Source organism: Hevea brasiliensis, chromosome 3 (genome assembly GCF_030052815.1).
Source record: "Hevea brasiliensis isolate MT/VB/25A 57/8 chromosome 3, ASM3005281v1, whole genome shotgun sequence".
NCBI lineage: Eukaryota > Viridiplantae > Streptophyta > Magnoliopsida > Malpighiales > Euphorbiaceae > Hevea > Hevea brasiliensis.
The window spans coordinates 111,705,991-111,721,049 of NC_079495.1; the positions used below are offsets into that span (position 1 = coordinate 111,705,991).

Sequence of the window (15,059 nt, forward strand, 5' to 3'; positions counted from 1 at the left end):
TTTGCTTTGTCTACTGCGTTAAGATCAGACATGAGCACTGTTCGAAAACGATAAGGTAATCTAATTATTCCTGAACAGATATTGTATCAATAATTCCAACAGAAATAATCTCTTGAAGCACAGCTGTGAAGTATTTTGGGGATATAAAATGTAGCCGCAAAAAATATAACCTGGCAAAACCAATCTATATTATTAAAATATAGAGCATTGTCAATTTCATTTCAGTTCTTGTTTCTGGTTGGATGGTGTGCCCTCTGAATTTATATCTTTTGCAACTCCATTATTTCTTTGTGTTGGGAATTTTTCTGGTTTGATGATTTCTTTTGGGTTCTGGAGATCTCACAGCCATGGAGTCACTCTAATACCACTAAGATAAAGCTCATTGGGTGGTTTGGTACTTTCTGTGTGTATTGTAAATTCATCTTTCTATATTTAGAAACAAGTGCCACCAGATGCATGACAAATGCAGCCTTAATATAGACCAGAACAGGCCTAATATTCTGATAGTATCTTACATATTAAAACCAAAAGTATGGTCCGAAATTCCATAAAAACCCATGTTTTTGTGATTCTTTGGTGCTCGATCTGTCCATAATGAACAAGGGTTTGAATCGATAGTACATTATGAACAAATATTAGATTGTCAAGAACAAGACGAGTAAAAGGAATTGTCACCATCCAGTGAAAATTTTCTATTACTGTAATATGACAAAAAACCTTAATTGTCATGAATTATTAGTTCTATTTAATATTATTTTATTTTTGGGACAAAAGCCTTATGCCTCCAAAATCTAAAACTTTATGCAATTTTTTTTTTCTTAAAATTTCAATTCTGACCAAGCATTTTATTTTTTGTAGTAATTCTGGTAGGCTAAATTTGCAACAAAACTTAAAAATTTGGCCAAAATTAAAGTTAGATGATCCGTCTATTGGTTTGGTTTAAGAAACAGAATCATGTTGGACGGTTCTTGGATTCATATTTTTTTAAAAAAGGAAAATTAATTAATTAATTAATTAAAATACTTAAAATTACTACTATAATATGTTTATAATGAGGTTGACAGATGCATGTCTGCCAACTGGAGAAAAGGACTGAATTCAAAATGAAATATATTTTATACATATATAATTTATAATAAATTGATATAAAGAAAAAGTCAAGAAGAGCTAGCCTATTACCTTGACATAAATGAGATATCTGAAGCTATAATTATAAGGTTTCAAAGAGTTAAATGATGGAGAAATTGCAGTTCCCTCCAAGAGCTAACAGACACAAGAAGATCATTTCAAATGTTTCACCGTATGCAGCCCAATGTTCCCCTTTCAACACTCGTTCTCTCCTATGCCCTCTCTGTTTTTTCTGTTAACATATTAAGCCAAGAAAATAAAAATGGAATCTGAAAAAATCACTATTAAAATGTTATTGCAAACTCTTATTGGTTTCTAATTGTATGATTCTTCCATTTCTTTGCTTTAGATTCCTGGGAAATAAAAAGAAAGGAAAGAAATGGATAGTGAGGTGATAATTGTAGCAGTTGATGCTAGTAAAGAAATCACAGATTATGCTCTAGAATGGGCAGTTCGAAATGTAACCAAAGCTATGGATTCTTTAACCATACTTGCAGTGCTTCCATGTCATGGACGTCCTCCATCTTCTGCAAATGGGACTAACCACTTGCTTTCTTGTAGGGTTGGTTTTTTTTTTTTGAATAAAATGGTGATGATGGGCCTCAGCTTCTGATATAAATTTTTGCTCGCTCATTTTTAGGCCTGCTAAGGAAATGGGGTTGTGGGGATAAGGACAAGGTGAAGAATGCATCGGATGATAATGGCCTTGATAAAACAGCTCAACAGGATTCATTCCGGAGAATAAACAACGTTTGTATGCAGATGATGCGGCAACTGTGTTCAGTCCACAGTAAGCAAGTAAAAAAATCTTGTGTACTTTTTTTTTTTTGGTTTCATTACATAGTTAGGATTCTGATCACCTGTTCATAATTTCTTGTGGGCAATATATAGATTCATACTCAAGTGAAAATTGTAGCTGATGCGCAGCAGGGATCAGTGGCCACAGAAGCCAGAGAGCTGGAGGCAAACTGGGTAATCTTAGATAGGTCAGATTATAAGCATTTTCCCTCTTTCCTTCACAATACTAATTCATGTTCTTTTACCTTTAACTGAATGACAAAAATGGAAGAGATGGGCACCACTTTATAAAGATTTCTGTAAATAGGGAATAAGACGGAATGAAAACTTTCATAATCAAGAGAGATTATGATTTGGTCAAGAGATCAGATTGCTGCTTCGCTGCCACTATCTTTTTACTGATACCATTATCTCTCTCTCTCTCTCTCTCTCTCTCTCTCTCTCTCTTTTTCTCCAAATAATGGATTTCTTCAAATTGCAGATGCTTGAAGAAAGAAGGTGATTTCTGCCTGAAACAATTGACTTGCAATATTGTAATCATAGACCATGCCATTCCAAAACTTCTTAGAGCAGTTAACCCTCTAGCTGGGAACAGACTTAGTGTGAGTACAGATCAAAGTGATAAGCTTGGAATGCTACCTAGTAGCACTGGCAATCACAATAGTACAACGACTCGAAGTAATCTTGGCATCGAAAGTACAACCTTTCATACAGAATCATTGTCAAGCCCAGGAAAGGAGCAGTTCAACAAGGCTAGTAGTCCTTCTACCATCAAGTCCAGATCCCACACCCCCATTTTTCATTTAAATTCCGATTATTTCCATCAAGAAGTTCAAGTGCAAACAATATTTAGCCCCTCTCCTTCTTATAGTAAATCAGACTTGGCATCAAGTTTTAAGATTGGTGACCCCTTGGATGGGAAAATAAAGAACTATAGTGGCCATTTGAAGACTAAATTTGGTAAGAAAAGTTTTGCATCCTATTCTTAATTCACTTTGTTTAATCCATAGGGGTGATTACAATATTTTAGATACTGTGAAACAGATATGCAAACAGTTAACGGTATAAAAGCGACACAGATAGTATCAGTTCCAACTAGAAGATCAGCAGACTCACCACGCTTGTTGAGAAAGCCTGAAAGCCCAAATCAGCTCACTAGCAGAAAGTATTGCATGATTAGTCCTGGAGAAGAAAACCCTGCATCCCCATCTTCACCAACCTTTCAACGAACCTCAAGTATCAGGAAGGCTATGTCCCTTTCTATTAAGCATCCACCAAAACCCCCACCTCTTTGTTCCATTTGCAAGCACAAGGCACCCATTTTTGGCAAGGCAACGAGAAAGTTCAGTTACAGAGAGATAGAAAGTGCAACTGATGGATTCTCAAGTGATAATCTCTTGGCGGATGGTGGATATGGTTTAGTATACAAAGGAATATTGCCTGATGGACAAGTTGTTGCAGTGAAGCAGCACAAGACAATAAGTGCACAAGGAGCATCAGAATTTTGTTCAGAAGTTGAAATATTGAGCTGTGCACAGCACAGGAATTTGGTGATGTTGGTGGGATACTGCATTGAAATAGAATGGCTTCTCATTTATGAATTCGCTTGCAATGGTTCCTTAGATAAGCATTTGTATGGTAAGTTGAATAAAGATGCATTCACATGCAATATTTTTCATTAGTTTTTATTTATCAAATTATATAATCAAAATTGCTGTTAATATACACAGGAACTGAGACAAATAAGGTTATGGCTTGGCATAAAAGAATGAAGGTTGCAAAAGGTGCTGCTAGAGGTCTGAGATATCTTCATGAAGATTGCCGAGTGGGATGCATTGTACATAGAGATTTCAGACCCAACAATATCCTCCTTACACATGACTTTGAACCTATGGTCAGTCCATTTCTATCATTAAAAGAATATCTTCATCTAGGACATCTATTTTCCACGAAGAAACACCATTTGTTTCTGTATCAAAGGATTTTAAACTACTTGATCCTAATAGTATGTGTAGTCCAAATAGGTGGGAGATTTTGGTCTTGCAAGACGGCAAGTAGATGGCCAGTCAGCTGAGGAAACACGAGTTATTGGCGCTTTTGGGTACTAAAATTCTCAGATTCTATTCCAGATATTCGATCATATATCCTATCCTAAAGATATTATGCAGTAGATTTTGTGCAAAAGTTTGTAATTTTCTTCTTCCTTTGATCATGCATTTGTAGGTATTTAGCACCTGAGTACACACAATCTGGGCTTATAACAGAGAAAACTGATGTATATGCATTTGGGGTTGTTTTGTTGGAGCTTTTGTCTGGCCTTAAAGCAACTGAATTTTCAAGAATTACAGGACAACAATTTGTACAAGAATGGGTAAGTGAAAAGATCAGTTAGGATAATAGCAATATTTTCCAGTTGCCTAATAGTTTTCTTAAATTTAATGGTTCTAGTCATATTTCATCGTTTATTTAGCATTTAAAAGTTGAGATATGGAGGGTTATTTGGTTTAGACTCTACTGTCCAGTATCCATAATAAGCAGTATGCTTTTCTAACCGTTTAGTTGAATCTGCATACTGCAGGGTTGTCCATTGCTCGAGAGGAAGATGATTGATGAGATTATAGATCCTCGACTAAAGCAAAATTATGAGGAAAAAGAAGTACAATGTATGATGCATGCTGCCAGCTTATGTATCTCACCAAACCCAGAAAAAAGACCAAGAATGTCCAAGGTTCTTTGTAATCCACAAACTTAAGTAATTACATTACTGGATATTTTATGTTTCCTTTGCCTCGCTTCCTTCCCTTTAACCATCTTATAGCGTTCTATATTGAATGCTGCAGGTATTGAAAATATTGGAAGGAGATATTCCCACTGACCTGGCTTGTAATTATGGACAATACCCCACTAGTTACTTGAAGCAATATACAAATAACATCTATGGTACAGAGACAGAGAGTCCAATGATTCCATCACTTCATCATAGCCCTTCTTCCCTTCTAATGCAACCAATGCATGACATGAACCTAAGCCCATCCAGAAAAAGTGTGGACAGAAACAATGGCACATTCAAGGCATTGGCACCATTTAAAGAACATAGAATGGTGAGGGGCGTTCACGAATGGAAACAACCTGAATCAAACATCAGTGGGGAATATCAAGCATATTTACAAGGGTCACTAGCCAAATTTATTCAGAAGCTTAATCAACATTGAAAAACTATGAGGTTTTTGCAAGTAAAGTTTTCTTTTTGTATTTTCTTTCCATTTTCACCAGGCCGGGTAACTGGACATGATGTACATGCCTAAATACTCTCTCAGAAGAACACTGCAAGAAATTTCCTCTTGAGAAAACAATGTTATTGAAATAAAATAACAGCTGAGAAGAAACCTTCATGTATAGGATCGTACACGTTTCCAGGTCTCTGACTGTGCTTTGAGAACATAGGCCTTTGTTCTTGGCGTATGTAAATTTATTAATGATGGATGGAAGATAAAACTCAGAAACATCAACAGATTTTGTGTGCCTCACAAAAAAAAAGTTTAAATTCTGCTAACTTGTTTGTGATAAAAGGAAAGGTTACTGATAATTTCAAATGATTTCCTATGCAAATAGAAAAGAAAAAGAACATTATTATTTATAAAGCACCTTTTAAAATTTTGTTCTGCAAACCAAACTGCATATAACATTGACATCAACAGTGGCATATTATAAGTACTCTTAAGATATGCTAATTTTGCAAAGATAGTCGTATCCAACCATCGTAATATGATGATCATATTCTAGCTCAGTGAATGATCTGAGAGAAATGTAAAAAAATCTGAGATCTGCACCTTAAAAGAAGCTATGGAGACTTTGTTGGTTGAAACTTGATGATTTCTACTTTTATCTTTTCATCATCCCTATCATCCTCATATGGAAGAGCAAATTTTACCCTCAAACCGCGCGATTTAGCATTGTTATCCTTCTTGAAACAAGATTTCAATGGCTTGTACTCCTGAGAACTGTTAGGCTCCAACCCACTATCAACTTTTGGAAATGCAACCCCAACGCGTGCATCGGTAGAAGCAATATCTAATGACAATGAAGATCTTGGCTCGCCAAAAGAATTAACTGGGGCTTGCTGCTTAGGTTCTTGGTGAACTTTGAAACCAAAACTTGCATGACAGAGATCAATTGGGAATGGTTTCTCAGGAAAATCATCAAAATGTTCAAGCTCATAGCGGGACTTGATTAATGATTCTTCACAGCAGTTTGGAACATGGAACTGCGCATTTCTAAGTACACACTTGGGGAAAATGATATCTTTAGGCCAGTCATCAATCTTGCAATCTACTTTAGTTCGTTTTGGCGACATATTAGGATCCTGTTGCTTCAGAAGCTGATGGAAGTACGGCACCTCAACTGAAGAGTCCAGCGAAACTAGTTGCAGGAGTAGGGGGTCTTGATACTGGCATCTGTTTCTCTGCAGCAAACGATGAATAGTGTGAAATGGAACAATGTAAAAAACACCTCCGGGCTTCAAAAGAGACTCAGGCCGGACCACAATCCAGGGAAACCTGAACACATCCGGCCGAGTAACGCAGTGTCTGGGGTTCTTTTTCATGACCTCATCAGCTCTTATTGGACACTGATGAACCTCTACAAAGCCTCCAGGGTGCACCAGCTTGAGGACACTACCATTCTTCAAATCTTTAACAAGTCTCATTAGCACTGCAAATGCTTGAGGAACAGAAGAAACAGAGAGGGGAAAGGCGTGGGAGACAGAACAATTGCTTATATTCAAACTTTTAGCCAGAGTAGTGTTGGTAACAGACAATTTTAGCTGGTGATAATTCTTATGAAAAGGATCTTGGAGAAACATAGGAGTTCTCATTCTATAATGTCGTGTTGTAACAATTGGATAACATCGAAGAATTTTTCACAAGAAACTAAGGAAATTTATCTAGGAAGAGGCCAAGTGGGCACTTTCTTTTGGCCATTTTTGCTTTCCTTGTTCAGATATTTTGTTTATATATACCTGGACCTTTTATAACCAAATACTTCTATTTAATTATTCATGGCATGAAAGAAGATTCAAGGATTTAAATTGTGTCACTTATTCATTCAAGGAATAGAAGAATCAGCAAATAATTCACATTATTGTTAGAATTGCTGTACATATTAAAAATTAATTTAAAATTAAATATGAACTTTAAAATAATGAATAATTTTTTTAGATTTGAATACTCATTTAATAATTAACCATAATTTGGGAATCCTTAAACCTGGTTATTCATCATTATACTTGATGTCAACCTTCATTTCCATGTAAATTAAACTAGATACAAAAATATTAAAAGATATTATTACAGAATTCATATTCTTTTGGTTTTTTCTTTTTAATATTTTCAGAACAAACCAAGCAGGTGACTAACAATAAAGTTATCCTCCTGCTCAGAAAGGACTTTCAAATTATCCACTTCTCGTGTTGAAACTAGTGATCTGTTCCCAAGGCCATGAAAAATACACAGATCATTACAAGTCCAGTAAAATAATTTTCCAGATACTGCTAGCCTCTAGAGAGTATGAAGCAGACTACTACATCAACTAGTGGGTCTAATACCGATAAGGAAATCAGTTGGAACCTGTTTACAAAATGCTAAACTGCAAAACTGTACAGCAGACAGTGAATACATTTGAGAAAACTAGAGAAAAGAGTCTCGCTTACATAATCTCTTCAAAACTAGGGCCTAGCACTATGATCATCTGATATAGTCTCCTCAGATGATGCATCACTATCAATAATGATCAAGTTGTCTGGTTTATTAACAAGACCTTTCGAACTGCACATGTCAGAATTTCCATGTCTCATTCCCAAGGAGACATTGTAATGATGAGCACTACCAGATGGCTGCAGCTCATTTGCCCTTATACCACTAAAATCTTCATCTATACGAGTCATCATGCCACTAAAGTGTAGCTCGCGAGGATCTGGATATGGCTTGAAAAACCTATTTGCCCCAGAATGAGCAATAGATGAAAAATCAGGGAGTAGAGTTGCCTTCATTGGCCTTGGAGGAGTATTTACTGCTTCTCTTAGCCAGTGAGGCAAATTACCTTTGGATGCCAAGGCAGTGAAAGGGGTATTAATTAGCAATGGATCACACCTTGGCATAGTCATACACCCAAAATGACCATATGATCCCTTGCTACATATCTCACCCTGAAAATCTGGATAAGATGCATTCCTTGGGTAAGTAGCAGGTCTACGTTGCTTTTTGATGTCATTACTTTCAACACCAAGTAAGTTGGCACGCCGCCTCTTTGAGCTGCTGTTAGTTCTATGAGCATATACATCTCCTAGTGAAAGTCTAGTTTCCTCAGTTGCATCTTCTCTCCAGATTCCAGTCTTTGTGCACATGTAGTGACTGTTATTGTCCGAATAAACACCATGTGTTGTTGGAGACTTGAATTGTAAAACATGAGTGCCATTCAGCAGTTTAGCTTCCTCCTCCTCCCACTGCTCAGAAAGGTCCCTTGCTTTTTTCCAAGAAGAAAAATGGAGTCTTGGGTCCCTTAACATTGCATGCCAGTTGTCTCTTCCATGTCTCCTCACACCTATCCAAAGAGAATCAAGTTCTTCTTCTGACCACATAGTATATGACTTAAACTTGTCTTGAAAAGCACCCTTTGCATTCAAAGCACTTGCTTGAGTTACAATACTATCAAGCATCAGCTTATGTCTCAGCAATGAAGCTGCATGGTTAGAAGAAGATTGAGGCAGTGCATCTTGAACAAAATCTCTGATTTTACAATCAGAGTTCCAAATTGGTGATGTGATGGAGCGCTTTTTCGAATAAGAATGGTCCGTATTAGGCTCTGTTGGCAGGGATAAACCCAAATCTAATAGAGAACCAAATGAAGTCTGTCTCATCTGATTATAGTCGCTTCCAAAATGAAGAGATTTGCTTTCATCTAAAACCATGCTGGCAGTAACTTCTGGCTTTGTAATTGCTAGGCGGAAACTGTTGCCTTTTTCTTCAGAAAATAGCTGTATTTTAAAGAAAAAAAAAAATCCTTATTCAGGTAGTCACATCATCCACAGAACTGACTAAAGAAGAAAATCTTAATTGAAGAAATCAGGGAAACTAACATGGAACAACAATTAATATAATAGTAAAAGATATTGTAGCAAAGAGATAACAGTCGAAATTGACATATGTACACAATGAGATAAAACTTGCCTGCAGACATTCATTTTTTGATGTATTGTCCATGGAGAACTCATGACAGTCTACATCATTATCTTTTGAGTTGACACCAGCTTCTTCCTCTGAAGTAGATGCATCACTAAATACCCTTGTTGAATGAACTGGTGAGACTTCCTCCACTCTCTTATTCTTACATTGCAATAATTCAGAAGGGGACATTCGATCTAAAACAGTAGCATGACTTCTGCTTGTGGAGTCCATTGAGCCTCGAAGAGATTCTGAAGCACCATGAGCAGGCTCCTTTTGACTGCCCAAATCCAAATTGACATCATGGTCCAATGTCCCACATGAATCTGCAAAAAGGGCTGAATGAATAAACTGCACAGATAATTTCAACAACGAAAGATGAAACTACCAACTTATGCCTTTTCTGTAGATGTGCAAAAGCAAAATGTACCAGGAGTAACAGACATATCCAAATAAGGTTGCTTTCTTTCTTTTGTGTAATCAGGAACTATCGTTGCTTTTGCACCATCACTCGACAGAATTTCAGATTCACCTTGACATTTAGTGTTTACCAACTCTGTATCTGTGACTCTAGCTTCACAAGGATCCTTAGCAGCATCATTCAATGAGATCTGTAAACTGCCCAGAGGAGCTCCTACAGTGTTCACGTTAACTCTGAAAATCTGCCCTTGTCTGCTGATAGGTGAGATCTCATTGGATTTGCTTTTAGAACCATGGGATATTTTTTCTTCACAAGTCAAACTGCATGAAAAATAATCACTCTATTATGCATAATTAGCAGTAAATTCCAATTTTAACAACAATTTACTAAGTAATTGTTAATTTACGTCTTAGCTTCCAAAGCAAAATTCGCATGAATGTGTGCAGAATCAACAGCTCTTATCTGTCACAAATGAAGTAAAAGCATGAGTGACTGCATATCAAGTTTTCAATATACATTAACAACTAACCTACTGGAACATTATTAAGTCCATCTGCAGGCACAGTAAACAGAGAACCAGAGTTAACAGAGAAGAAAGAGATGTATTTCAGTCAACTTCATCTTAAACCAAAGTAAACTGCATCAATATTCAATGGTGAACCATATATTTGTAACTTTAGTCCAGTGCCAGGTGCTAAAGAGCATTCAAGTTTTGATGAAGGATGTTATTTCTTGAGGAAAAGAAAAACAAGGCTGAGGATTGCTAAATGCCTAAATCAGTCTGTATCAATTGGTACTGCTGTACACAAGTTAGAAAATAAAAAGAACATTTGCAGACGCACAAATGCACTTCTTGCCATATCACATCCTCTTCTTACCATCTCTCTCTCTCAGTGCCACATACACATACCATGTACAGATAATTTCTTACGATCAGTGATCCCATATACTTCACCTCAATAAAAGAATTTAACTCTAATCCCTTCAGACTATCCAAAAAAGACAAATGCACAAGCATTTAAGAATTTAAAGTTGTAATTGTACATATCAAAACACAGAACAAGAAACAAACTTTACGGTTTGCCATATGTAAATCAGTGCTATTATACTGTAGGTACTTTATACTTATATGTGAACATATAATGCAAAAACAACAAAAAGGATATCTTCATATTTAAATTTTTAATAAACCAAAAGCAGCGTACATCAAAAGCAGGGTACATCCCTTGCCTTCAAAAGTGAAATAAATATGAAGAAGTGGATGATAATATTGACTGGGCTCTAAATGTTACAAAACAATAACAATGAATAATTAATTACCTTTATAGTTTGGCAAGTTAGTACCATACCTTACCATCAACTTTTATTTGTTAAGAACCAGAACAATTCAAAAAACATAAGAAGAATGTTATTCAGAAAGAATGAGGATATACATTATCTTGATTTTGATGAAACATATTCCCTGAATCTATGTCCACCCTGGGTATCTCCATTTCTCTTGAATTATCTTCAAAGGAGACCTTAAGAGAAGCTGCACCATCAGTGGTTTTACTCCATTTGGTAAGAAATGAACAATTTTTCTCCTCAAGAAATGAACTTTTTATATCATCCTCAGTATCGTCTTTTTTCCTTTTACATCTTCGACTAAAAGTAATTAATGGATTACTCAACTTGGTTGGCCCATGCAAACAGCCAGTACTGTCAGTAGACTTATCTTTAGAGTTTGTACCAGTGCCTTCCAAGTTTGATGCTTTCAGAAAACATGAACCAGTATCACACACAGCATTGCAACTACCTTCTAAGGATGATTTTGAGCTGATAAAATCCAAACTCGCTCCGGTATTGATCCCTGTTGACTGAGAAATTAATTTCTCTTCAGAATCTACATTCATGACTGAACATGAATTAACTTGAACATGATGTAATTTACTTTTCAAGGATATATCCAGATAACTATGTGCCTCTGTGTCCTTCCCAGAGGTGCCCTCGCCAAGAATCCCCACAACAGGTGATTTACAAGAACTAACAGTCATTAGTTTCTTATCAGGTCCCCCAGTGTGTTTCATTGTTTCCAATCTGCTTGATTTTTGGATTGGCTGAAGCACAGAAGAATCTTGTAGTTTACAACCACAGCTCACACTTTCCCTGTTCAGAATATGCTTCGACTATGCATGTGTGCATGCATGAGAAAGAGACACAGAGAGGGAGGGAAGTAGAGGAAAAGAGAGGTGGGGAAGGGGGGCAGAGAATGGTTCGTTAGATAATAATAATAAAATTTATGTTGTTAACTGAAACTTGATGGCATTTTTTCCCCTTCTCCTCAGTAAAAGTTTGGAATACCTTAGGCAACCTATCAAGGCACTCCTGATGATAAGGTTGATGGCAGTCTTTGCATTGCAGCAGGTTGGCTGTGACACCACATACAAAACATCCAGGAAATATCTGCATAAAAGTTGCAAAATGGATAGAGAAGAAAAATCAGATGGACTTGAAAAGATAAAGAATAAGACACACATCTTTACAGAAATTAAAAAACTATAATCCATAAGAATAATTGTACATATAAATTGATCAAAATTTTCAAGTTAATTTTGCTAAAAATTTTGAGAAGCTTTTGTGAAACAAGATACTTTGGAAGCAATGAAGCCAAAATGGCAGGGCCTCAGTCAAACCCAAATTCATGTCTCTCATGTGTAAGCATAAAGTCCTTCGAGGAGACTACAGAATTTGCTTTTGCCTCTTACCTATGTTTGGCTAACATGGTTACTTGGATCCATTGAAGATATTACAAAGATTTTCAATCTTAATCCTGAAAGTGTCTCTTGTGTGCACTTTTGGATGTATCTTCCAAGGACACAAAACACCCCCTTAAGACTCCTTAGTCATTATTGAAAATGGGATCATTACATGGACTCCTTATATCCAGTGGAAAAAAATGATGTTCAAGCTATTTGTTAATTGTTATTCTAGCGTCATGGAAAATTTTGATCATCCATTTGCAATTTGAGGGTTCTTTATCTCTCACTCTCTTTCCTCATATTGCCTTTGGTTTCCCCTTGTACATATCAGCTACACCTGGATCCAACCACGTTCTCAAGAAGCTCCGTGTTGACACTCCTTATCTAATCTTCAAAATTCTAATTTTCTAGATTTTACGCAGCAAGAGAAATTGGGATCATCTCCTTTTATATCTGATATGATATCCCACTATTTTCCTTTTTTAATAGAAAAGCAGCATTTGAGTTACCACTCTTTTTCCATCTTCAACATAATCACAGTAGAAATATTTTATGGAAACTTTAATATTAGATAATCAAGCCCCTGAAAAACCAATAGTAAACAGAGAGCATGCCATTTGAAGCAGTGCACAAAAAATGTCGTATATCAAGGCAGCAGTGAGCTTTTATAAATAAAAAGGAGCTAGTAATACTTTAACACCAAAACAACTTTTGAAGAAAATTGTTATAGACACAATAATATAACTAACATCTCATAAAATTGCAATCCAGAAACACCAAACAACTACATATTTATTGATTATGAATTTATGAGCAATTGTCAAGTTTAGGCAAACTCACCAATGAATTCCTTTGCTGATTTTCTGATTTGTGCTCATCAACTGGTGCATCATGCTTATCTGGGGCAGTCACATCAGTGTCACTTGGTCCTTCAGAAAGTGAATTATGGCACCCATTTTGATGGGCAATGCCAGTTCTAGATAATGGTAGCTTTCGTTTGTACGTCAGATAAACCTTGCTACTAGGCATTTTCAACCGACTCCACTATGTAGTCATTCCATCATTTCACATTCACATTCACATTCATCTGCAAATTTTCGAGTTTTTAACCAATGAACTTTACCTCACTGGAACTGGAGATGAGTTATGAGTTCCAGTCCTAGTTGACAGCCAAACGAAAATTAAAAAAAAAAAAGTTTTAACGAAATTATCTAGGGATTACTACAGACGCCTCCAACCACAGCCCAAAAAAAAAAAAAAAAGAAAAAATCTAGGAATGTGACTAAACAAAAAGTAAGTAATGCTTCCATAAATGCGGCAACTTAATTATCATCAACTACTTACCAAGTCCTCTTTCATTGAAAAATTTATCTTCCCACAAATTTTTACTTTCCTTTTCTTCATCTACTTTCCTCGTTTAATCAGCAAGAAATTTAGACTTAAACTAATAATCAATCGGATTTCTCAACAACAAAAAATTAAAAATAGAAAAAAATCCCTCAAAAATCAAAGAAGAAAACAAAAAAAAAAACAAGAAATAAGAACTAAACGGTTATGCATTCAAAGAAGTGTACATCCAACCAACAAACACCAGTACTGAAACTACAAAGCGAATGTTAAGCTAAGAAATAAAGTATGATCGAACCAGAAAACACCGGCCGACGTGCGCAAAGCAGAAACGACAGCGTATATCGGTTGTGTTCTCCAACTCACACTGAACACAACTAAGAAGAAGAGAAGAGAGTTTCAAAGACTTTCTTGCTTCTCTCACTCTATCTAGAGCAATGGAAAAAAAGTAATTAATTAATTAATTACAAAAGAGGAAGAGAGAGAAAAAGAAAAAGGCACTGAGGGCTTTTCTTTTTGCCAGTTTCTGTTATTGCTAGAGAGAGAAGCATTTAATTGCCAGCAAACTAAAAACGAAACGTTTCATTCCATTTCTCTCTCTCTCCCAATAACGATCCAAAGGTTACATTTAAGGACGGACTGTTTAATTTAACCGTTAAATATAGGTAATACTGTTAATTTGATAATTATTATTAATAATTAATAATAATTAATTTATATTAAATATTTAATAAAATTATATTTAATAATTATTATTAATATATAAAATAATTAATAAAAATATATATATTATATAATTTATTTTAATATTAAAATAAATATATAATTATTAATTTATTATATTATTTAATTTATTATTAAAATAAGAAAATAATTAAATTTTTTAAAAAATAATTAAATAAATTTAAAAATATAAATAAAATAATAAAATTATTATTATTGATAAAGAAAAAAATTATAATTAATTTTAAATTTTTAGATATAAATAAATATTTATATTTTATATTATTAATAAAAAATATTTTAATAAAATTAAAATATATTAATTAAAATATTAAAATTATAAATAAATATATTAATAATATTAATATTCAAATTAAATGAAAAATAATATAATTAAAATAAAAAATAAAATTACATCAATTACAAATTAATAAAAAATAATTAAAAATAAAATTTACATAGTAACTTTACTGGATAAGAAAACCAAACACCCTTTACATTTCTCATCTGGCCCATTTTTTCTCTCTCACCTCAGCGTTCTCACGTGTTAAACCTCAACACGTGATTAACACGTGAGATGGCTTACTCTGATCAGTTGGGGTCCGTACTCGGCCGTCAGCCGGTCAGGTCTGTGACTGTATGAATGATAGTTGACAATGTTTTGGTGGTTGGGCTAGAGTTTCGGCC

At 35.1% G+C, this 15,059-nt stretch overlaps 2 protein-coding genes across 3 annotated transcripts; one reads left to right on the plus strand and one right to left on the minus strand.

The window, feature by feature from the left end:
* The first annotated feature begins 1,336 nt into the window (after positions 1-1,336).
* Positions 1,337-5,400, plus strand: LOC110665748 (inactive protein kinase SELMODRAFT_444075). Its single transcript, XM_021825996.2, has 10 exons — positions 1,337-1,685; positions 1,769-1,926; positions 2,020-2,114; positions 2,408-2,886; positions 2,971-3,564; positions 3,657-3,820; positions 3,951-4,027; positions 4,150-4,297; positions 4,505-4,654; positions 4,767-5,400. The coding sequence occupies exons 1-10, from the start codon at positions 1,508-1,510 to the stop codon at positions 5,136-5,138; spliced, it is 2,415 nt and encodes an 804-aa protein (XP_021681688.2). The 5' UTR covers positions 1,337-1,507; the 3' UTR covers positions 5,139-5,400.
* Positions 5,401-7,391: 1,991 nt separating this feature from the next.
* LOC110665717 (uncharacterized) lies at positions 7,392-14,236 on the minus strand. Of its 2 annotated transcripts, XM_058144623.1 has the most exons (9): positions 13,948-14,184; positions 13,143-13,389; positions 11,905-12,006; positions 11,495-11,729; positions 10,998-11,413; positions 9,971-10,026; positions 9,574-9,884; positions 9,150-9,469; positions 7,392-8,956 (listed from the first exon to the last, which is right to left on the minus strand). In XM_058144623.1, exons 2-9 carry the CDS (start codon positions 13,329-13,331, stop codon positions 7,649-7,651), a joined length of 2,937 nt encoding a protein of 978 aa, XP_058000606.1. In that variant the 5' UTR covers positions 13,332-13,389; positions 13,948-14,184; the 3' UTR covers positions 7,392-7,648. The 2 variants fall into 2 exon arrangements, with proteins under 2 accessions (XP_058000606.1, XP_021681647.2); XM_021825955.2 differs by having other exon boundaries at positions 10,998-11,729; positions 13,948-14,236.
* Positions 14,237-15,059: the final 823 nt, after the last annotated feature.

Excerpts from the sequence above, each read along its gene's own strand:
- LOC110665748 (XM_021825996.2), top strand. The coding sequence starts at position 1,508 with ATGGATAGTGAGGTGATAATTGTAGCAGTTGATGCTAGTAAAGAAATC. Across the intron at positions 3,821-3,950 it reads CACATGACTTTGAACCTATG|GTGGGAGATTTTGGTCTTGC; the intron begins GTCAGTCCATTT and ends TAGTCCAAATAG. Across the intron at positions 4,028-4,149 it reads CGAGTTATTGGCGCTTTTGG|GTATTTAGCACCTGAGTACA; the intron begins GTACTAAAATTC and ends ATGCATTTGTAG.
- LOC110665717 (XM_021825955.2), bottom strand. The coding sequence starts at position 13,331 with ATGCCTAGTAGCAAGGTTTATCTGACGTACAAACGAAAGCTACCATTA. Across the intron at positions 9,885-9,970 it reads TTTGCTTTGGAAGCTAAGAC|TTTGACTTGTGAAGAAAAAA; the intron begins GTAAATTAACAA and ends TTTTTCATGCAG. Across the intron at positions 8,957-9,149 it reads CAAAAAATGAATGTCTGCAG|CTATTTTCTGAAGAAAAAGG; the intron begins GCAAGTTTTATC and ends TTTAAAATACAG.